This window comes from Haliotis cracherodii, unplaced genomic scaffold (assembly GCF_022045235.1).
Source record: "Haliotis cracherodii isolate W230 unplaced genomic scaffold, xgHalCrac1.p SCAF_4, whole genome shotgun sequence".
Lineage (NCBI taxonomy): Eukaryota > Metazoa > Mollusca > Gastropoda > Lepetellida > Haliotidae > Haliotis > Haliotis cracherodii.
In genome coordinates, this window is record NW_027266297.1 from 72,885,625 (window position 1) to 72,910,709 (window position 25,085).

Below are 25,085 nucleotides of genomic sequence, written 5' to 3' on the forward strand. Positions count from 1 at the left end.
TACTTCTAAACCATTTGTATCCATGTTTTACCAAGGCATTACCCAGTTTCTGATCTACACATTTCATTTAGATTGAAAATCACAAGAGAGCCTTAGAGTTAGAAAACAACTAACAATGATGTTTTTCATTCAAAGTTAAACCAGTGTTCAGACTCTCGGAGTCCTCTCCTGTTCATCTGTCTGTTGTCTGCCAACACTTCGTTTTCATGCTTTACCGAGTTTAGCTTTTGTTTTGCATTGAACTGGGCGATAAAGTTCATTTATTAATTGGGGTCAGAAGGAGGCAATATACAAATCATCCAAATTATATGTAACGTAAAGAGGGCCTGAAATCGTGGCAATTGGCTTAAGGTCAAATCCTGTTTACTCCTTTATAGAAACCTCAGTAGTGTGTGCTCTACTTTACTTTGTGAACTGATTCAGCAGCAGCATTATGCTGTTAACAAGGATGGGAACGGTTGACAAATCAGGATCATTTGTCTTCCCATTTACCCACTTGCTTTAAAGAGTTATGTCCCTTGGTGCTTTTAGCTGCTGGATGGACTGTCACATATTCACGCTGTCAAGATGCTTGGCTTGATAAGACACTGCCAAAGCTCAAGTGTTTCACATAGATAGCTTACAACAAAGACCTTCAGCACTTACCTCCGTCTTTTAACAAGTGACCATCATTATATAACTGTGATTTGTTTAATTACAATTTGAAGCTTCCCAAACCCTATACTTCAAATATTTGCATTTTTCCTAAACAACTCATTTAAGTCTAGTCTCTTGTGAGTTTGTGAAGCTTCAATGAAAATGTATCACATAGAGGTATTAACAAAACAATTGTGATCAATTTCTTTCCTTGTAAATTAGTAATTATTTTGCACATCTACCCAGTAAGGTTGAATCCCCCTGCTATCAGCTGAGGATATTGATGTCCCCATTCTATCCTCTCAGCCTTACTTACTATTTCTGGAATCATTACTTTTTGACCAACACCTCTAATTACCCACAGCATATAACAGATACAGATTCCTAAAGAAACAAAATAATTGATTGGTTTTGCACGTGATCTCCCCCCACCTTCAGCCTCCCCCAATCCTGTGGCTGGCCCGAGCAACTTATTCCAAATAGTGGTTGTCCGTGTCCTTGCTTTCAATGCAGGATTCTCTAATTGGTTTGATTTACTCTGTGGGTGTTATTGATTTTTTAAAGTTAGAATTTCTCCTGTAGCACACCACCTTGCTGTAGTTTTCAATTAAGGTGGAAGTGCGGACGGGGAATTATCATGGTTATCATTAAAAATGCCAGTGAACAATGATCAAGTAGGTTCAGTTTCATTATGTATGAAAATAGTGGTGATTAAAGAACAGGTTTCCCCTGGGATTGCGTTGCGAAGGCAAAGCGGATGTTTGTGGAGAGGGAGGTGGGTAGTTGTGTCCAGGGAGTTACTCAATGACATGTGCGTTAAGTTAAACTTCCTGTGATCCGGAATACTTGATAATAAAGAGACCATTAATGGATTAGAGATAGTAATGCTCGTAATTGAGAAGCAACATGACTTATGGCTGTTATATGTTGGCAAATAGGACAGTGAATTATTCAGTCTATGTCCAAACTGTGTAGATCCCAAAGGCCGAACTTGCCATTTTGAATCAGTTTAAGTAGATTTTTGTCTCAGTACATGGACTTGTATATGCGGATCTTACTAGAAAAGAAGAAATAATACTAAACTCTGTATTTGGACTCATGAGTACCATATTTTCTTGAGTATAGTGTGCACCCAAGTATAATGCACACACCCCTCTAGGGGAGTCAGTATTTTGGAAAAATCTTTTTTTTCAAATATCATGCACAGAAAACAATTACACTGCACCACTTCAGTGAATTCTAGTAAACGAATGGGTGATAATAAACTTGGTCAGTACAAATTTAAAATTTGAGATAACAAATCATTAGACATGTTTATTTACCGTTTAAATTATATTTTTTATTCTGCTAGGCATTGTTTTACAACCAGGGATTAAGATTACCTTGTATATTTTCTCGTAAACTAAGCCGGAAACAGCAATCAGCTGTACACATTTTTGGGGAATCTACCAGTGATTCAGTAAAATCTTTCCGAATGATATATTGTATTCGACGTAATAAGTGCCAGGGCGCTCTCAAAATTAGAAAGAAGGGGCTCTTATTAGAATATTATTTTGGTGAAAAAAAGAAAGATGTTGAAAGATAAATTTTGTGGTTTATGCTGACAGCCTGAAGTGTTTATGTACGACAGATATATTTTTCCAGAATTTAATTGCCCATAATTAAGGGTGAATATAACACACGAGTGAGTATTATACGCGAATAAATAAGTATTGTGTACATTTATCAATCGGAAGGGGTGTTAATTGGGATTGTTCACTGGCCAATATATTAGCAAATGTCGCCGTGGGCGCTTATTAGAGCAGGGCGCTTATTATGTCGAAAACGGTAGCTTTACAGGATTTTGATGCAAGGATTGGGAAAAAATTGTATCTGAAACTATTTTTTTCTCAGGAATAATATAGTCCAATATCTTGTTATTTTAGTTGCAGCTTTTACTAAATATATTAAAGATGATAACCCGAAGTGGAGCAAATATTGCCGGTTATTTTTTTTTCACATGTAACAATTTGACCAGTCACCGTCAAGGCTCCTGCGCATGTGATTGCGAGAACTACGTGTTGACATAGAATCATCGATTTGCAACAAATATGACTTTTAACGAGTCAAAGTATGGCATTTATGATATATGTATCCATAATCTGTCAACTTAAGTTCGTTTCAAGGCGTCAATAACGGTAATCTGACCGTGGTTGCTGTTAATAAATTATAATGGCGATAATGGTTGTGCCTTCTTCTGATCGCTTCACACATGATTTCACCGAAATTAATTAAAACAATATTAAAAGGAATTTTAAATAAAATTAATGAAATAAGTTACAAACATAAGCTCAGATATTCAATGAACACTTTTTATAGCCAGACACTGTAATTACATGATTAATTTACATACTTTAGTGTGGATTTGTTGACATATTTTTTCCGGTGTTACATGCTCACGGTAATGTCTTTGCGTTGGGGGGAAAAAACATCAAAATTCATTTTGACGTGTATAATGCACATTTCCTTCTACACAGCTGTCTTTTTGGGGGAAAAAAATGAGCACTATACTCAAGAAAATACGGTAGATTGTCAATTGAGGTGATTTCTATTTGAGACTGTTAATAATTTTGATTAATTCCTGCATTGAGGGGTTTAGTGCATAAAGCATAATTTGTGCCATGATTGAAACCCAATACAACATTGACCTTCATTAGTTGAAGATCAAATATTTCTTTGTGCAACAGGACTTCATGTGCCTGCAGTCAATTTTTTCAACAAAGTGAGATGTAAAGCTACAACCTGAGTTCTTTCAGAAGCATGTATTTCCATATATTGCATGGGATATCTTGCATCTAGGTTATGATTGATCATTAGATTATTTGTAATTGTTATTAATTCTGTAAATCAGATCTTGTTCCTGTGTATCTTGATCTGTCAGTAAAACCACTGAAAACTCTAGCCTCTAGTTGCATGCATCAGTGTCCTCCTCCGCCAGTTTATTGAAGAAGATGAATGGCTGAGAATCATTAGGAAGTAAGACCTACAGGAAATGCTTCCCTCATTTTCTGTCATTGTCCATTATACTCATTGGTTCCTTCATCATGGCAATGGAGAGCAACACCCACAGCCATGTTGACTTGCACCGACATCGCCTGGCCGGCACAAGGGGTAGGCAGCAGTGCCGGGCCAGGACCAGAATACACCATGAATGGTGTCACAGGATCAATACTCTCATGAATTGCCCAGCTAGTTAGATAAAAGCCATCCTCAGATCCATTAATCACATTCTATACTGACACACCTCTAAATGCCTCTATTTACTATATCTCTTTCAGGCTATTTTAAAATTCATTTAGTTAATAACTTCATGTTTGAACTTTTATTCTTCGCATCCTAACTATGGTCTGTTGTCGCATTGGCCCCTTCTGGTCCCTAGTCCCTTCTCTTATGTGCCATTCTTTTACCATGTTATGGAATTCAGCCTGAAGAGAAGTTGCGTTAACGTTCCCATGGCAACACCCTCCTTCCAATGAAGGAAATTGATCAGCATTTGCTTCTCTGAGCGTGCTCAGTACCACACGGCTCTCTGGCAGCGCACTTCTCCCTATTCCTCCACCATCCAATAATGCTGGTAGTAGTGCTGCAGTGAAGTTGGGAGTCTTGTCGGCCAATGAGCAGTGGTGTCGCCAGCTTCAGGAGTCCCCATATTCTACCCTCACTGACGTGTATTTCCCTTGCTCTACAGAATGGTAAACATTTTCTAATCGTTTTTTTGACTACTTGTTTCTGTGATTTTCAGCAATTGTATCTTGATTTTCTCCAAGTTGCCGTTATTGATTTGCTCAAGCGACTTGGAGTCTCCAACCATCCTAGTGTTTTCTTCTCATCAATGGGGTCTCCGTTGCCAATCTTGATAAGTAGCTCTGGGACGGATTTCGAATCTCATCTTCAAGACAAGATTATGGTGTGAATTGCATGAGTATGTGCTGTGGAAAATAAGATTATCTGACTTTCCCTCACAGGAATACTATGGATTTAGGATTTTAAACCATTACACTGGAATATTTGAGAAAGTGAAAATGTAATAAATTATGAATCTTTGCTCTTTGGCTTCAAAAGCTTTCAAGATGACTTACATGTTTCAACTCTGGTATGCGGGCTGTTCAAAAATCTGTGGGGAGTTGTTACTTGAATACGTATTTGATGTAAAAAATATCGGAATGGATTATTCATTTTTTTTATCTTGTAGTTTGTGTGCTTGAATTATAACATGGGCAGTGGTTATTGTCTGGAACCCTGTATAGCATAATGAAGTCAGGAAATCATTACATTTTCATTCTTTTCAGGTCATAACCATAGAGATATTGACAGATGTGCATGTAATGTGTTTGCTGGTTGACAGGTGGGGTATTTATGGGATCAATTGATCTGATTGTAACAGTAGGAAGCAAACTCCAATGTAGAAATGTCGAGGCACGAATGTGATTTCATGTGTGTCATGGTCATAATTAGGCCGTATAGCAAGGAGTCCTTTTCCCAACCACAATGTTTAAAGCTTGAGGATCAAGTGGGTCCCTAGATTCAACTACCATAGAAGACTTCAAGGACGCCGGGACCCCATTCATTTCGAACATTTCGATTTCATTGGAGAAACTCCATATGATATGGCATAGAATACAACTAACGCAAAGGCATGTATAGGTGTGCAAGAACCTTCATGGCTAATAATATGGTGAAGTAAGAACAAGGGCCAATGGAACTGAAATGAATTCTGTGTGTTTCAAATTTAGAATAATCCTTGGTCTTGCAAAAAGTGTTCAAGTGTTAAATGCACTAGTTATTGGGTAAAGTGCACTAGAGTGGTCTTGCTGCTTAGAGTAGAGGCTTCGAACAGTGGTGCGAAGGGATGATGTACTTTTCATGGCAAAGCTGTCTGTTCATTACTAGAAGTGTTTATTGTATAATTGTGGTTTATTTCTACAACAAAGTAGTTATGGCAATGTCCAGATAGTAAATATCCATAGCAGGGAACAGATACCATCTAAATGCGAAAATGGATGATTGGTTATCAGAAAGATCTATAATATATCCGGCTGGTAGCCACTCGCTCTTGGTGTACACAGAGTCCAGGAATCAATGGAGGCCTGAAGCCTGGTCCATGGGTAATCATGGCTGCTTGCTGGAGCGAAACCATTAATCACATAATACACAGCAGCCGTTCAGTTGCTATTGATTTGTGTTTGATTGAGCCCAGTGCAGCTTCTATCACTCAATGCTATATGATGTCCACTGATGTTTCACTTGACCAGGCTTGGCATTGAAAATTGCTGCTGACATTCTGTTTGTGTTGTTAAATGTCTGAGCATCACACACAGTTGAGCAGGAGAGTGGTAAATCCTGAGAGAGCTTTTGCCCTTGTGTTTACTATTGTGTTTGTGTTCTCTCTCTGACATTGACTGACAGACCTGTATAGGTTAAATCTTTGCCAGTGTTGCAGAAGCAACAAGCCTGAATGACTGCTTCTACCCTAAACAATGTATCCACTTCGCTTGCACTGACTACGAATAGTGACTCAAAAAGATATTGAATATACAGACTTTGCCAAAAACTTAGTCTGCTAGCCCCAATTTCTATTTTGGCATTATTTTACAGATATTATAGGGTAACTAGTGTAGGCTGTTCTTACTAGCTGAAAAGAACTGTACAAGACTAGGGCTTCATAGGGCTAGATATATGTTTGTGTCACAATATTCTGATACTGATTTGTCTTTGTTTAACTTGTATAAGACCATTATGATGATGTCACGCTATTGTTCTTGCAGTTGCCTCTGTGCCAGGAATTCATTGGCCATTGTGAACCTGTAGTTTATACAACTGACAACAATAGGTCAATGTGCAAAATTATTGAGAAATTATATTTCAAGATGGTCAACCATAACATGGTTCAAGTCAGAGAAGTCGTTTGAATGTGTTGATTTTGCTCCTGGAATAAACAGTTTCTCACAATTTCTCCATTACTTAAGATACATTATGCGTGCTAACATTTAAGTCTGAATACCTTTATTAGACACAGCCTTTGAAGTAGTGGTTATAGATGCAGACTTATGACAAGATCTGTACATGATTGGAAGACCATAAACATTTGTGTCTTGGTGTCAATGTGAATAAATTATATTCCTCCTTCCTTCCAAGTTCATGTTCACAAGCAGCATGTAGTGACTCTTGTCCATGACCAGAGCAAGATGTGGGGTTGTTGTCACTATTGTACTTCTTTGTTCTGGTGTTTGATTCTGCAGAGAATAGCCAAATATTACAAGTAATATTGTTGTTTTATTGTCATATTCATTACTTAGAAATAATGCAAGATTTAGGGTTTAATTTTCTTAGATCTGTGCCAGTGTATTGTGTACAAAGTGAATCCTTCATCTGTAAGTAATGCCTATCAAACAATTCACCCTTCATCTGATAGTCGGAAATATTGAACATAATCAGTTATCTTGTTTGTGTGGCAGATTTCATGGAGAACAAGTTTATTTTAATTTGATTATATTCATTGGATCTTGTAGAATCCCACAAGTTCGGTTATATGTTTTGGTGAAGCAGCTGCACGTGTTGTAGTTCGTCTTCTTGGCAATGCTATAATAGAGGCAGTCATCAATCCGTACATTTCAATTCTTCAATGCAGGGTAGACAGGAAACAATTGTTTGGCTAATTGAGGCTTTACTTGATCTGCAAGTGATGTTTGGAGCAGGCTGCCTGCAAGGGATGGAGGCTGGGCACAATCAATACCTGCTGTCTGAGACGTCCTTAGTCAGGTACCAGTCTCCCTTATCCACTGCTGCATCCACGGTGGATATTAATATGGCTTGGACCAACTTAGTATTAGTCAGGGAGTCCCAATCGGGACAGACATCACAGAGGGAGACATAATTGCTGAATCCTTTAGCTGACTTTTACAGGTATTATACTTACAGTAATTCCTATTAGATCTCAAAGGTACCATTACATAGACTTTGTTAGAGACGTATTTAGGACATGAAAGTTATTTCTATGTATCATTGGAGCTGGTAATTTAATGTTCTCATGACAAGAGGGCGGTACATAAACTACAAGTGAACTATATGTCATGAGGCCCATGAAGATCCAGGTTGAGAATAGGTCTCCAGCAACCCATACTTGCTGGAAGAGGCGACTGTGTTTATCGTAGGAGGCGACTAACAGGATCGGGTAGTCAGGCACTCTGACTTGGATGATGCATGTCATCGTATCCACTTTGCGAAGATCTATGCTCATGATGTCAATACCTGAATTGTCTGGTCCAGACTCAAATATTTACAGGCCACCGTCATATAGCTGAAATAGAGCTGAATGCAGTGTTAAGCAACAAACAAATATGTCATGAATAAATAAATATGTTTACTGAACAGTCATGTCAATTTAAGTTATTTCGACAGAGACTGCTTCGGTGGTCTAGTGGTCGAGAGTCCGCCCAGACAGTGAAAGGTCCAGAGTTCGTTCCCCGGACGTGTCATACCAAAAGACGTTAAAATATGGTACTTGTTGTTACCCTGTCTGGCCCTCGGCATTAAGTTACTAAAACAAGGACTGGTCGGCACGGAGTGAGCATACTGTGTCTGAGTGGGGTATTCATGTTAAACTGTGGCATGGAATCTAAGTGGGTTAGCACTATAAATCGGCATCAGTCCGAATTAGTACCAGCAGCCCCACACACACACATGGGCATGCACGTCGCTATATAAGTGCAATGATCTTGACGCTACGTTTAACCCCATTTCACCTCACCTATTTTGACAGAAATTCTGCTACATGCAAGTTGAGTTAAAGTGGGATGACTCTTCATTTTCAAAGAGTCACTCTGAGCATTCACCGCTTTCACAAGTTTCAGAGTATAAAGCATGGGCTGTAAAGTGATAATGGGATACACTTTTCTGAAATTTTAGCCTTAAATGAGCAAATATGAGGTACACCTAATTTTATCACAACATTTGATACCAGTTGCTAAGCTAGTCCAATATTCAGACTTTCCCCAAACAGGTTTGTTGTCCACTGTTTTTAGTCCAGGTTTTGTAAAGAGTCATGTGTGATACTGAGACATTGAAGTTTTGTAAAAATAGTATTGTTAAAATTTAGTAAACAGACACAGAAAGTGGTGTCAGAACAACTTGAATCAAGTTTGTTTGGACGGACAATTTGCCCAGGCCTGTTATAAGGGGCAAAAGTGGAGCAATGTATTGATATAGTTCATCAATGGCATTAAGCTGTTTAATAAAGATGAACAATTTACAAAGTGATGAATGTAGAATCTTGGGTACCCAGATGTATTTTAGGGTTGTCTTGCATGTGGACAAGTGACTTGCCCAGATGAAGCTTGCACTAACGGTGCTATTTTTAGTATCATGTGACTTCTCCACTCATCACTCGTACATGTCATTGCACAAGCTAATTGTGACGAGCATCCCAGTAATTTGCTCCATCATTTCAGTTACAAGCTGAGTAAATGATGGTTGGCACACACAGCGTGCTGCTCAGTCAAGACAAGGATTGAAGCTGAGAAAGTAGAGCCTGCTGATGTAAATGGAATGGCACCATTGTTTGGTTTGTGCGTTTGTTGACATTGTACTATCCAGCATTAGAAATTGGCACTACAGTCATTGCCAAACTGCCTAATTGTTATGGTATCATAAGGACTAGTAGAAACTTGCCATTTTTCAGGGTGTTGCTATATGGTATCATTATAAGGATTTCTTATCACTTCTATCGTTCCAATTTACTGGTAGATCTGTGTATTGCAATATATGAAAATGTGATGTTTGTACGTAAATAGTTCCGTTGCCATTGGTATCTTCTAAAATGTGTGTGGGCTGTTGTGTTAACCCGAATCTCATTGTTATATGTTTAGTTGTGATACTCTACGTTTTGAAGCTTTTTATGGCACCGATGACCTTTCAGTGCTCAGCGATACCTGGTGATTTGTTTCATTCCTGGTTTCTAAAGTGTTGGTTATGTTTTTATCAGTTTTCTTGATGAGACAATAAACTTGGTATTGGTTTAATATCGTGTTTCATACAGATATTGGCAGCATTTGTATTTCTTGGTGTAGAAAGTGAAGGCTCTTGGAGACTAGACTACTGCAAGGTTGTGGTGTTTCCACTGTTAACAGCCATAGAAACTAACAGTTTTAGTCCACTTGTCCTTATAATGATAACATAGCAAAACCCTTAAAAGTGGCAAATTGCTACTAGTCCTTTTGATACCTTAACTATTGGACAGTTTGGAAAGGACTAGTGACAATTTTTGATGCTGGTAAACATGCCGACACTAGAAGACTAAATGTTATTTTAATACAGTGATGAAAACTGAAATGTTTTGCAATTGTTCATGACAGGTCTTCAAAATGACATCAGTTCTGCCCTGTAAGACATTGGCTGTACTCCAGTTACAATTCCCTTCTTTGAAAGTTGATCAGATAATGGTGCCAGGAAATATTCATACAAGATGCTATCTCACTCCCTGCTGGTTTTGTAAGAGGGGACTGGTGCAAATGGTCTTCTGCTGAGCAGACTTTGAATAATGAATAAATGTTGATGATTACTGCTGTGGAGCTGAGGCTCTCCGTCACTTCTAGTTCATGTCTATTTTAGTGTTGTCTGAATGATTAAATTGTGCAGACTGTGGCGTGGTACTCTTGTTGGCCCTGAGTTTTGATCTTGAATGTAGTGTTTGAAATTGAATCTGCCTGCTAGTCCGAGACTGGCAACAAAACTGGCTGTTTTCTAAATATAAGTTTTATTGCCAAGTACTAATATTAAAATGTCATTGCAGAGGTTTTGAAAGATGTATGCAGGCATTATTCACTGTGATATTAGTTTATGGCCAAAGATGGTAGCATCACACATTCGTTGTCACTTTTTTGTTTTTTCTTGTAATTAAAGAATTCCACTCAGTCTATCTTGCTTTAGTGGACATCTTTTTTTGTGTGCCAGCATTGATTGGAGTTGTGCAAAACATAGTACCGGGTAATTATTTTGCATAAAGTAATTTTGAATATTGTTATGAAAGACAAGTTGAATATTCAAGACATAAAGAATTACATTTGTGTTTTATCAAATAATTTCAAAACATCTCTTCAATTCAGTTCAATTTTGATCTCCAATTGACTTGTCTGTTTGAAAGTAATATATTGGTAAATTATTTTTGTAAATGAAAAGATGATTTACACTGTAAATCCACAGAACATGTTGCTTGTGATGTGAACAACTTAGAGAGAAACTGCCTAGACAGCTTCTGACCGATACTGTCTGTGCCAAAAACAGCCTACTAGCCATAACATTGCTCTTAACATCTTTAGATGTTAGTGCTATATGGACTATTATTAGCTGGGCTAAGTAGACCAATCAGAATTTTAATATACTTGGGCTTCGGTCTAGGCAGTACTGGCTGATGGACCTCAGACTATGCAGTACTGGCTGATGGACCTCAGACTAGGCAGTACTGGCTGATGGACCTCAGTCTAGGCAGTACGGGCTGATGGACCTCAGTCTAGGCAGTACTGGCTGATGGACCTCAGACTAGGCAGTACTGGCTGATGGACCTCAGTCTAGGCAGTACTGGCTGATGGACCTCAGTCTAGGCAGTACTGGCTGATGGACCTCAGACTAGGCAGTACTGGCTGATGGACCTCAGACTAGGCAGTACTGGCTGATGGACCTCAGACTAGGCAGTACTGGCTGATGGACCTCAGTCTAGGCAGTACTGACTGATGGACCTCAGTCTATGCAGTACTGGCTGATGGACCTCAGACTAGGCAGTACTGGCTGATGGACCTCAGTCTAGGCAGTACTGGCTGATGGACCTCAGTCTAGGCAGTACTGGCTGATGGACCTCAGTCTAGGCAGTACTGGCTGATGGACCTCAGTCTAGGCAGTACTGGCTGATGGACCTAATATACTGAAAAACATGACATGTACTGTTAAAGTATAGTTGTTCAATCTATATTTGAAACAATTTGATTGGCTATGATAAAACTGGATAAGTGTTTAGATAAGGTCACAATATTAATAAGATCAATTATGTTTATTCATATATTCTGTGAAACCTTCTGGAACTTTTGAAAGATATATTTGCTAAGGACATTAATAATTGGTTATGGCCGCAATAAACTGAAACTAATGTGGATTGCTGTTTAATCATTAAACCAATGTTTGTTTCAAACAGTCGTATCATTTTACATTCAGTCCATCAAGGACATCAGACCTGTTATAGATACTCAGTAAATTTGTCATGCCCATTCACGTCTGTTTTCTGGAACATTTTATGGGGCTGTTATTATGGTGAGACACACTGATATAGATTTATTCCAGCAGAGTAAATGGACGTGCATGAATATCAAATATATAAACGATTGATTAGCCCATACTACAACTAATATTAGATGCAGACCTTAGGTTGATTATCAGAAAGGATTTCCAACCTGTTTCATACAGAAATGTTGGCATATCACTGGCCCAGGAAATAATAGTTTTGTTCTAATTTGGGGAAGAAATGTTGCTATATATAAACACTATTGGGATTTCTGGTTAGAATAGGTCCCCAGCAACCAATGCTGGTTTGCAAGAGGTGACCAAATGGATTATGTTGTAGTGACTAGGTTGCTAGGGTGTCATTGTACCCCATAGACCTGGATCATTGCTCACAATATCAACACTGGATTATCACTGGATTGTCTGGTCAAGATTTGATAAATTACAGGCCACTGGGATAAAGCTAGACTATTGCTGAGTGCGCTGTTAAACAACAAACATTACGTCCGCCTGACAGAAGAAATAGATATATTCATAGTTTCAAACCATATTGTTTGACCCCACTCATTACTACATTTACACTTGAAATAATACATATATATATATATATATATGTACAAGATCTGTGACATAGTTGGTCAAGAGGTCCTCTTATCATGGTTTAATCCCAGATTCACCTGGATGATGATCCTTTTTTTTAGCAGCATCTCTGGCTTTTCAAGTTGAACATGTTGAAAAAGTTTATCTTTGTTGCTTTTGTTTTCGCCTGCATTAAACTAACAAATATAAATGAAAGGATTTAACAATATTAACAAGCAGTAGTATAACTTATAACCTTTTATCATTACTATATTACTTGAAGTGAAGATTAACATGCCTCAGTTCCATGCCCAAATAGCATCCTATTCTTATACCAACAGCTCCCCAATTGCTAGGATCGATGCTCATGATATCAATCTCTGGATTGTCTTGTCCAGACTCGATTATTTACAGACCGCCTTCATATAGCTGGAATATTGCTGAGCGCGGCGTAAAACAACAAACAAACAAACATCTCCAAACATCCAGTCAGATTTATACCTCATCTGGACACTCGGAATATCGCTATCAAATGTTTAGTAGTATGTGATATCACGATATCAAACTACTTAGCATACCTAAAACCTCTTGTATGCACTCAGATAAGTCCTATAAAAATAATATGTACATGCTTCAAAGTTAATGATTAAAATTGATTTCTGTCAATTGGCCATTCCCTAAAAAATTTGAATCTAAAGTATCCTGATAAACGATCAGTAGAATCTAGTAGATTTTATTGTACACCAGTTAGGCCATGTGAATTAGATAATACTATGAGAATGATAGGACCCGTCGTCATCCCAATCTGCTCATAAATAGAGTTGATGTCTATCCTGGTCTTTGTGGGAAGAGTCGGATGAGCACTGATGTATTTGTGTGGGCTGAGTGGGAGTTATGACGAACAAGGCTTTGGGAGTGAACTGGCCATTCCGGGACACCAGCTACACGTGACCAGGCAGTGTCAATTTACTATCGATAAGGGAATTGATCTGTTTCGTATAAGCACATTGTTCTATATTGATCTTGTGAGGTGTTGAACATAAAAATAAACTGTAGCATGAAATGCTAAGGTAGCTATTGTGTAATTTCCTCTCTTACTTATGTATTACTGTAGTTGAGTAAGTTCAGAATTGCAGTTCCTTTGCTGCTGTTATCAGAGGTGTCGTTTGCTGTCAGTAGACAGGACAAAAACACTCCAAATATTTATTCCATAAAGTACATGGAATGTCTGATTCTTTTTGCTATTATGTTTGACAGTATCATGGTTATTATAAGAAATATAATTAGGGAATTGTTGAGAGTGTGAAGAAACTGTTGATCTTTTTGAACTCTTCATTTCTGCATAACAGTTCATCATACAAAAGGTTAGAAATAATAATCAATTTTTTAACTTATCCTGCATTACTCCGTATTGCATTTACTGCTGTCTTTGACAGAGTGACGAACTGTGTGAGATCCAGCTGCTGAAGAAAGTTGTCCCAACCAGCTCAGGAGGCAGCGCCCTCTCACAGTCGGCACGTGACCCGGAAGTCATGACGTCACACAAAAACACATAACTGCTTTGTCACCTCCACGGACGGACGTACTGTGTATCCCTTGTGGAAATTAAAGCTTATTATTTGTTTTTTATATTTTGCGTGTTTCTACATTCATTATATGCTGCTACATTGTTACCTGTTATGGGCCGTGACCTTAGGGTCTTCCCATTCGTAAATTGTAACGTTTATCGCTCGTCTGTGGCTCACGTCACAGTAATTTACGGGCGCAATGTTGTTCCCGCCATTTTGTTTTCTTTCCCGCCATTTTGGCCATTCACCACGTGGCCACGTAATGTCGTGTTCTGCGTTTTGAATTCTCTCTTTGGCTTGGGTAATACATTACATTTATGTATGTTGTTTTGGTGTGCTTAAAGCCTTGCCTTTTCGCTACCTCTCAGCGTAATTGTTTCTTCTCATAAACTTCAATATAATACGAAGTTTTTGAGTTACATTATGTCTCCCGTACTCTGTGGTTTTGCCACATGGTTACGTGTTTGCACATGGTTATGTGTTTGCTTAAAGCTATGCTTTTTCGCTACCTTTTAGCGTCATTGTTTGATCTCATAAACTTCATTGAAATACAAAGTTTCTGAATCACATTATACTTCCCATACTTTGTGATTGGCCACATGGTTATGTGTTTGCTTAAAGCTATGCTTTTTCGCTACCTTTTAGCGTCATTGTTTGATCTCATAAACTTCATTGAAATACAAAGTTTCTGAATCACATTATGCTTCCCGCACTTTGTGGCTTTGCCACATAGTTATGTTTTGCTTAAATTCCAGATTTTCTGCCTCGCTGCACTTGTTGCCGCGGGAACAAATCTGGTCGGGGCCGCCCCTTTCTGCCGTGATTGTACGACGCCCTGTACTTTCACAAGGCAGTGCCGATGTTGCAGTCATTCGTCGCTGTGATCCTTCAGCTCATGCGAGTATCCAGGACACACCTCGCTCAACGTGCTCGTCGACCCCCACCTACGTTGACGGCAGCAGCGCTCAGCGGAGCTTCGCAGTGCTCCCAGCACCAACGGCGGCTCCCAACGTAGAGTCTGCCTCCCATGGCACGACATACGACCGTTCACGGTCTCCTACTCCACCGGCGGCTCCAGCGCTCCCAACGTAGAGTCTGCCTCCCCTGGCACGACATACGACCGTTCACGGTCTCCAACACCACCACATCAACGCTGATGTCTCCGGCGCTCCCGGCGCCTCCGATGTCTCGGCGCCTCGTGCGCTCCCGGCGCTCCCGGCGCCTCTGATGTCTCGGCGCCTCGTGCGCTCCCGATGTCTCGGCGCTCCCGGCGCTCCCGGCGCCTCTGATGTCTCGGCGCCTCGTGCGCTCCCGGCGCTCCCGGCGCTCCCGGCGCTCCCGGCGCTCCCGGCGCCTCTGATGTCTCGGCGCCTCGTGCGCTCCCGGCGCTCCCGGCGCTCCCGGCGCCTCCGATGTCTCGGCGCTCCCGGCGCCTCTGATGTCTCGGCGCCTCCGATGTCTCGGCGCTTCCGGCGCCTCTGATGTCCCGGCGCTCCCGGCGCCTCTGATGTCTCGGCGCCTCGTGCGCCTCTGATGTCCCGGCGCTCCCGGCGCCTCCGGCGCCTCCGGCGCCTCAGATGTCTCGGCGCCTCGTGCGCTCCCGGCGCTCCCGGCGCCTCTGATGTCTCGGCGCCTCGTGCGCTCCCGGCGCCTCCGGCGCCTCTGATGTCCCGGCGCTCCCGGCGCCTCCGGCGCCTCAGATGTCTCGGCGCCTCGTGCGCTCCCGGCGCTCCCGGCGCTCCCGGCGCTCCTGATGTCTCGGCGCCTCGTGCGCCTCTGATGTCCCGGCGCTCCCGGCGCTCCCGGCGCCTCCGGCGCCTCAGATGTCTCGGCGCCTCGTGCGCTCCCGGCGCCTCTGATGTCTCGGCGCCTCGTGCGCTCCCGGCGCCTCTGATGTCTCGGCGCCTCGTGAATTCCCGGCGCCTCTGATGTCTCCGCGCTCCGGCGCCTCCGCATCCTCTGATGTCTTCGGCGCTCCCGGCGCCTCTAAGGTCTTTGATCTCATGATCTTCGACGCCTCTAATGTCTCTGGCGCCTCTGACTACTCCGGCGCCTCAAGAGTTACGGAAGAAGCGCCTATGATATATCCGGCGCCTAAGATGACCTCCGGCGCCCAGATCAACAAGCTTTATCAAGCTCAGATCAACGAGCCGACTATCCGATCTTCTACTGCGGCTTAAGGGGCACCATCGGCAATCGCCTCCCCGGCGCCACTGCCCTCTTCTCTTGCTGCCCTCTTCTCTTGCTGCCGTCTCATAACTCGTCACACGGAGAAGCATGGTGAAACAACTGTCGCCGCTCCTGTCGCTACTCTCCCGTCGGTCTTCGGGATCGTGACTATCGTTCTACTTCCTGGGTGGAATCTTTTCAACCAATAGACAGTTGGTCTGATTCAACTTGCCCACTGAGACGTTATCCATAATCCCGTCGTTTAAAGCGCTATGATTCCGGAGAGATGACCTGCGGGTTTCCATCGAAACAGAGCGTCATGTGAACAGCGTCTGTATCAGATTCGACGACGACATCCACTTACAAAGAGTTTACTTCGTCGACATCGCCGACACCAACGCTGTTCTACCCTACCCTAGCGCCAGCGCTCCTAAAAGAGACTCTTCCTCGGCGCTCACCGGGTTTTCCACGACGCCCATGGGGTTCCGTGTTTTATCGCAAAACTCGGGTACACCACTTGATCGCCTCTCACGCAGTTCATTGAGGATTGTCTGTGTGTGGAGTTTGCACCTCAGTTCCGACTCCAAGGCGGTTTTCTCGGCTACTGCGCAGTGTGATTTACATGTCACGTGTCAAGTACTCGGACTGTCAACAACTCCGACCGGAATTAGGTCAACTTACCATGGCAAGGGGTGCCATGTATTTCTACAGATTGGTTTCCATGTCTAACTGTACGCTTGGTGCTACCACTCAACCAGGCGCCTGTCGCAGTCCATCCATGTACGGATGTTGGAAACAATAGACCTCCTCTACCAACACGGCTGTCACGAGGAACCTTGTTTCATCAACCCTTCGCTGTAAGAACGATAGCGCCTATAGGCGTTCAAGGGATGGAAAAGATCGCCTTCCTTCGTCCGGTTTGATCTTTTCGACTACGACACCTTCCTATCTTCCGCCTTGACTACCGGACACAGTGTCGATTTGATACTTAAAGTCCCTCGGCCGTCCCACTGACCCCTGTTGCATACCTGCCTCGTATCGTGTTGTCGTCCTCCATCGTCACCTCGATATAAGAACAGGAGTACTTATACGCCGCTTCAGGGATGAAAACGATCTCATTACTTCGTGCAATGGCCATATTGCCTCGACTTCCTACTACCCGGTTACGTCGATGCCCCGGCGGTCGATTGTGAAGCTGGTTTACTTCGTCTACTTGAGGTTGGCTCGCAGGCTATCACACCTTTTTCCGAATCGTACCGACGGTACGCAATCGCAGACCCCTGTTGCTGACTACCTCCCCTGCCACCTTGTCAGTGGCTAGTGGCCCACACCAGCCCACATTGTGACCACCTGTGATCCAGAGATCAACACCATTGGCACAGCAACAGCCTCGAGATAAAGGCTTATCCAGGACGTCGCTTGCTGACAGTGCTTTCTCGGTCACGCCCTGTTGATCGTGTCCACTGACGACGTCACCGTAGTGTGGTGTTTGCGGACCCAGAGTACTCGCCCCTCTCCCGGCGCTACAAACTCGACCGGCGCCCCCGAGAATCACCATCTTCGGCGTTCCAGGCGCCTCAAGCTCTCCGACGCCTCACGCTCTCCGGCGCCTCGGGCCAGAATATGTCAAACGGTCGACACCCCAACCCTAGATCTGTTTGCCTCATATCTGAATGTGGCCAGCTGTCGTCTTCCATTCCACCTGTGCCGGATACGACCGCTGTGGCAGTCGAAGCCTTCCATCGTTCCTGAGAAGGATTACGCGTGTACGCTTTTCCGACTCCGGTTCTCCCTCCCATGGTTCTTCAGAGATCCAGGCCACTCGACCCCTGCCATTGACTTTGGTCTCGCCTTATTGGTCAGCCAGAAGTTGGGTTATCGACCTCCGAAACATACCCAGAGACAACCCCTGGAACTTCCGGTGTGGTCCAACCTTCTGCTCCATCCACACGGTCTGTTGCCACACCCTCATATCCGCATGTTATCGTCTGCACGCCTGACACACCTGCAGAAAGCCAAGGGCTATTCGGCTATAGCGACCAAGGCTATTGCTTCAGCCCACCGTCCATCTACAGGGGGACTGTATGCTGATAAATGATGCTTGTTCCAGGCATTTTGTTCTGACAAACACCAGGATCCGATGACAGCGTCACCGCAGATCCTGGATCAGTTCCTTCTGTACTTGCGTAGCACCCGTCGGTTGAAGGGCTTACCACCCCCACACACCTGGTCGCCATCTACTCCGTTCTGGCCATCTCGGACGATCGGAGAAAGACGAAAATTCCCGACCTACGGGCCTGGCTGCGCTCGTTCAGTCTTGAAGACCTGAAGGCCAAGTTCGGACCGCCTGCGTTGGATCTGAATGTGGTCTTCAACGCCCTTCGAACCACTCCCCTCGTCTTCCTTCTACGACCTTAAGTAGAAGACGGGTATTTCTACTGGTTTTGACTACTGCCGCTCGAGTCCATGTACAGCACGCCCTCGACGTCTCCCGTGCCCGGTTCGAATGCGGTACCCAGGGCGCCGTTCATCATGGACCGTACTGGGACGTCAGCGTAAAGACTCAACTCCCAGGACAGCCTGATAGATCATTCCTTGTCCCCTCCCCCCTCGTCCAGTGTGGGTGCCGAGGATGAGGATGAGCGTCATTATGCCCAGTAAGGGCACTGAAGGTTATTCTACGATCTAAAGACTGCCGCAAGTCTAGGAAACACCTTTTTCTGCCGGTCTCCCCTTCGTCGCAGTCGTTGGTCAGCCGGAATACTTTTCCCTGTGGCTCCGGACGGTCATCCTTAAAGCTTATGAGCCGCCGGATTGGACCCTCCCCCCAAAGGCTATCACCTGAAATAAAATGAGATCAGGGCGATCGTATTTACACTGGTTCTTCACGGTATACTGTTCCATCCAGTCGTTCAGGGAAGCCTGTTCGTGGCGATCGGACACCGCCTTCACCAACCACTACTTCCGTGATGTAGCCTTGAAAGTTGTCGCCGGCGTTCACAGTTTTGGTCCCTGGTTGTAGCCCAACAGGTCATCTATCTCCGACGCCACTGATTCTCCGATACCCTGAGCGGGGCCCGTCGACCTCTCTGGTGTTTATCACCCCAGACGAGACGGATCTCTTGCGTTCCGCATTCGCTCTTAGGTCAGTTTTAGTTTTGGGTTACCCGACTCATTCTATTGCTGTCACCTATCCGGGTTTTACTTTTTGCATCAACTCTCGTTTCCTGACGACAGGAATGGTAGTAGATGTGGACACCGGCGCCGACGCCAACGCTTCTCTGATACCTGAGCGGTGCCCGTCGACCTCACCGGTGTTCCTTGCCTCCAGCCTAGAGGGCTCTCCTGCGTTTCGCATTCGCTCTGGGGATTGGTCGTAAATTTTGCCGCCGACGCCGCTGATTCTTCGATTCCCCGAGCGGGGCCCGTCGAACTCTCTGGTGTTTATCGCCTCAGATTAGAGGGCTCTACTGCGTTTCGCTTTCGCTCTTCGGTAAGTTATATATTTTGGCAACACGCCTCATTGTATTTCGGTTACCTATTCGGGCGTTTCGTTTTTGCATCGACTCTTGTTTCCTGAAGACAGGAATGGTCGTAGATGTTCCGGTCATCACTTGTATGCGGTGCGGATTCATCGGACCTAGACGAGGGTTTAATATGGTTCACATCTGCAGGTATGCCCACCGGCCATGCCGTCTGATAAAGATGCAATACGGAGTAATGCAGGATAAGTTAAAAAATTTAGTAAAATCTAAATATTTTTTACATTTGTATACTTATCCTGCATTACGAAGTCTAAGTGCCCTCCCTTTCGCTACGCTACCTCCCCACGAAGTTTCAGATGTTATGTTTAAAGCAGTTATGTGTTTTTGTGTGACGTCATGACTTCCGGGTCACGTGCCGACTGTGAGAGGGCGCTGCCTCCTGAGCTGGTTGGGACAACTTTCTTCAGCAGCTGGATCTCACACAGTTCGTCACTCTGTCAAAGACAGCAGTAAATGCAATACGGAGTAATGCAGGATAAGTATACAAATGTAAAAAATATTTAGATTTTACTAAAATTGGTGTTTTGCATAATTCAGTGAAAACATTTGATATTGCTCACTATCCTTGAAGTAGATTTTTCACAAGCTGTATTTCAAATCTATTGACATCACTAACCACCTTTCTCCTTCCAATGTCAAGGATACTTTATGAATGTGACACCACAAGTATGAATATCTTGAATCTCATTGAGTATTTTGTGATGTGGGCGGGTGGGGGCCTTGTCTTTTTGTGGGAAAATCTTCTACCCAGGTATCATGTTTCTGTCGTAAACGTTGTGTCGAATGCGTTCATGCAGCTGGGGTCCTGGTGAAAATGAGTCGATTTTCTCAGCGCTCACCTGAATAATTATAAACAAAGCAAACTGTTCAAACAAGAACTGTCTACAAAGTTACAGGAATAGATATGCACTAGCTTCCTAGTACCATCTGTTGTTAAAGGTGTGCTAAGTTCTGGTTGACTTTCAGGCTTCTTAGAGGGTGTCCTAAGATCTTGTCACTATTTGGGCCAGAATATGTTTTAGGTTAATGCCTACTGTTGCTCTACATGGGGCAGAATGCTTTAGCAATTGGGTGAGAGGTAATATTCTCCCAGGAAATAGTACATGCGATTTTTATCATGTTATGTCCTAATGTACCATTGTACTAATTTATTATAGATATACTATTGGTGAAAGAGTTTTCAATGTAGAATGTAAATTCATAATGACAAGGGTGACTTGTGATCAGAAACCTGTTTTCTATCATGATTATTCAAATCTTGGACCCCAAGGCACAACTGTAAACTGCAGTCTGTTTGACTTTTTGTGAAGTGATTAGGATTGACGAGGTGGTTGTTTTCATTGATTTTCTTGTTGTGAGGCAGGTGCTGGACCCCAGGTACCAGTATTTAACATTAGATTTTGAATAAGATCTTCACTGTGGCCTAATTTAGCCATGGATTTAATACGGATATAGAAGAGAGCGAGGTCTTTAGCTGGGCATCATTATGCAGACAGGAATAGAGTTGATTGTACAGCATGGAAGTCTGTAGTTGACATGTTTTGTACAGGAGCATTGTGCTATAGGATTACTGTTTTTAATAAGAGTCTTAGTGATGTACGAGTAAGTTCAGCTTTACCAATTGTCACATCAGGGATGACATTTCTGTGAAAAATATTTTAAGAATCTTTTCAGAATTTGGTTTTATCAAAGGAGGATAATGAAGGAAAGAAGCTTACTTGTCAGCTGAAGGTCAGGGCTTGTGTTGAGGGCAGAGCGTGCAGCTTCACCCGACAGACATGTACGAGGGATTGGAAGATTATGAACATGATGAAAAAGAATTTTTTATAAAAATCCACATAAATGTTTGTGTGGGTTTATGTCCTTACTTTAGCCATAATAAATGTTAATATGTTTAAAACAGTTTGCTTGTTTAAGTATTAAGAATTATTCATGAGTCAAGAACTCATCCTAGCTATAAGTCCCTCATGTTCACTGTAATTGAACTTGAAAAATCTGTGTCTTAGTACTACCCATAGGAAGTGAAAATTCAGATGCTGAAGCAGCATGCTCTTCAACCTTCTACCTTGTGTTAATAATAAATGAAGCCTAGAATAAGCTGTTAATTAGGCTCCACTGTGAGCAAGGTTGCAGGTGTGATTTCCCATTTCTGCAAGGCAGTAACACAAAAGACTATTACTTATGGTAAATGCAGTGTTTGATGAACACAATATCCACTGATTAAAGCCTAGGGGAGTGCTAGATGTCAATTAGGTCAGGAGTTACCTCCCTTGTTTCACCAGCCATCTCTGATACACATGGATCAATATCTGGTATAGATTCAACCAGTTTCTGCCAAGCCTCCCTACATTCTATGAATATTGAATGCAACCTCAGCCTCATTGTAATGGCGGCCATGTTTAATTAACTGACATTGGTGCGTTGGTGGAAGTCAGGTTTTCAGCCATTTGTGACAGATCGACATCCAGTGCTACAGACTGAAGGATTCTAACATATTTCACCTACTCTAACATATTTCAGAGGTGCCAAACTAAAGGGGAAAGCAAGCTTAAAGGTATGGACATAATTTATTCCTGACTATAGCCAGGAGGGAGATATATATGATGTGTTTGCTGTATTGCCATATGTCTGTATATTATTTGGCATAGTGGCAATGTGTCTAGATCTTGTATATGTATTAAATATGGCACTGAAGTAAGTCTGAATGTTCAGTCACTATTATAATATGATTGTGTTAGGTATGTTTCAAAGTGATACTTGATTCAAGAATTTCAAATATGTAGACAAGGTGATTGAAAGTAAGTAGTTATTAAAAATGAAATATGACATTTGATTCAGTATGTAGTATGTATAGAATATGCTTTGACATTTTTGGTCATGTATGTACAAGTTGTTTTCTAAACCCATGGTTTTAGTTAATAAATACATGTAATTGAGCAACAAATTGAGTGTTAAATGTTCTCTGAAATTGATACTTAATGTTATATCTGTGGAAAGTCACTGTCAAATGGGGTCAGTGGGGTAGCCTAGTGGTTAAAGCATATGCTCGTCCCACCGAAAGGCTAGGTTTGATTCCCGACATGGGTACAATGTGTAAAGCCCATTTGGGTAGTCTCCGGCCATGATATTGCTGAAAGCGACAACAAAAAAACATTCACTACCCACTCACTCATTCACTACTGCCAAATATACCCTAAGATATTCCAGAATTGGCTCCTGGTTTCTTCTGCTTGTTTGAGGAGCTAACCTTAGGATCACAGGGTTATTATGTGTATCCTCGCTGCCTTTGTGTCATCATAAATATCATCGAGTCTTAAATACCCTCAAAATAGACCCCAAATCCTGTGTACCAAAAGGGTATTGTCAGCCTCAGTAAAGAAACTATGAAACCATAGTACCATGAATGTTTGAGTGAATGCGTTTGGTTTAATGCTACTTTGAACAGTATTTCAGTTATGTCATGGTGTGTCAGCTTGATGTGTAAGGAAAGCCTGAAGTGATGCAGGTCTTATATGTTTATATATGTTTATATGTCTTTGGTGAAACCCATAGACTGGGAATAGTGGATGACAAACGTAGAAACAAACTCGCGGAAAGTCTGGGATGACTAAGGGACTCAGCTATGATGAATGTGAGGGGACCTGAGAATGTATATAGGCCTTAACAAATATTTATCATGATACCAGAGGCAGTGTGAAAACACTACACAGAACTGCTGTGATGAGTTGACTCACCAAAGTTGTGAGAAAAGGTGCGGTAAACAAGCTAGTATGGAATTTCCTTTTATTAGCTTGTCTCATGATGAGTAAACTGTCAGTTTGACAGGATGTTCCTATAGTTTTACCAGCATCATACAACCAATATCGTGTAACCAGTGGATGGCTTGAAGCAAAGATCCAGGACACAGTTCAGGTTTAAACATATTTTATTCCCAAAGCGAAATTACAATAGAAAAACCTCTATAAGAATTTACAAAATATAACTTACATAGTTAGAAATGTTGATTGACATAGATAAGGGATGGGAAAGGACAGACAAGATGTATGTAAGATATAGTGTAAAGCGGGGACCATCTACCACTTTCACATTTATCTTCTGTGGTACCAAGTTGGAAAACATGTTCACTGTGAGGACACTGTTTATTCCATGTCATTTTTTTTTAGGTACAGGAGTTCTACATAACATATTACTACACTGAAGCAATATTTTATACAATATATAAGCCCTAGATTATAACATGGGATTACCTCAGATTATTGCAAGTAATTGAGGTGAAGTTATTTTACAGTGAACATCAAAGTATGATGTGTGCAATTAGCATAACAGGTGTTCTGAAAATAGTACAAGTTATTGTATTTTTCAATTTCTGATTACAATGTGAAAAGGAAAAACAAACTCATGAAAGAGTTGTTTTTTGTCCATAATCCACTTCACATGAGAAAAACGTTCTAGATAAGAAAACAACGCCTGTCTTCTGATCCCATATGTTGGCTTGACCAAGGTATTGACTCTGAGAAACTATTTCCCATGAGAAAGTATTGATGAGCCGGTTGTGAACATGTCTGCACTTCAAAGTGGAAAATTTTACATCATCTATCAATTAACACTAAAACCTCTATAATCACACATGTTGGACTGTAAAGTCTGTATCTGGAACTGTCCCTACACCAAGTAATGACTTTGCTTCTCTGAGGGGACAGAAATATGGTTTCAGCTGGTTGAGATATGTGACTACTTGTCATGGTCAACTATCAGAGAGTACATGTTTTTCTAAACTTGTCAGATCGTTGATTTATTCGTAAAATGGATTGAGATTACTCAAGGAAGATTATTCAATATCTTTTTCAAGAGTGTATTAGTTAAAGAGTATGTTGTACCTCATGTCTCTTACATATGTTTCTTTCTTTCTTGTCGAAATCTGCTACAAGGATCGTGATTTGTCAAATTCAAGCACATCACGTAAGGCAGCCAATCAAATTAATGGATACCGTCCTCGTATAGGATACATTCAGAATAAGACAAAATATTTGGGTTAAATCGTGTTAAATGATTTCTCATGCATATATTTTGCGGAGCCTAGAAATTGAGGTGATGAAAGCCGAGATGTAATTTGACTTACAATACACCCATTTCGCACAAAAAGATTGAAATAATAAGCTTGGGTGTAAGTTTGATAACTTTCAGATATATTTTGGTTTATTTTATTTAGTACTTTAAATAATTTATTTATAAGATTTGCATTAAACGTTGTTTTTTTTTTCTCTTTTATATGTTCGATACGGAC

General features: G+C 42.0%; 1 protein-coding gene across 5 annotated transcripts in view; it reads left to right on the forward strand.

Annotated features, from left to right (window-relative positions):
* Positions 1-25,085, forward strand: part of LOC139480199 (ras-related protein Rab-3) — a 73,506-nt gene that overhangs the window by 10,000 nt on the left and 38,421 nt on the right. Inside the window, exon 1 of one of the 5 annotated variants that reach the window (XM_071263228.1) lies at positions 4,209-4,367. The exons of 2 other annotated variants lie outside the window; for them this stretch is intronic. In XM_071263228.1, the coding sequence (XP_071119329.1) occupies positions 4,365-4,367 (3 nt within the window). In that variant the 5' untranslated portion in view covers positions 4,209-4,364. Of the gene's footprint in view, positions 1-4,208; positions 4,368-9,179; positions 9,236-22,173; positions 22,356-25,085 lie in introns of those variants that run through there. 2 more of the 5 variants (XM_071263227.1, XM_071263229.1) reach the window with 2 other exon arrangements.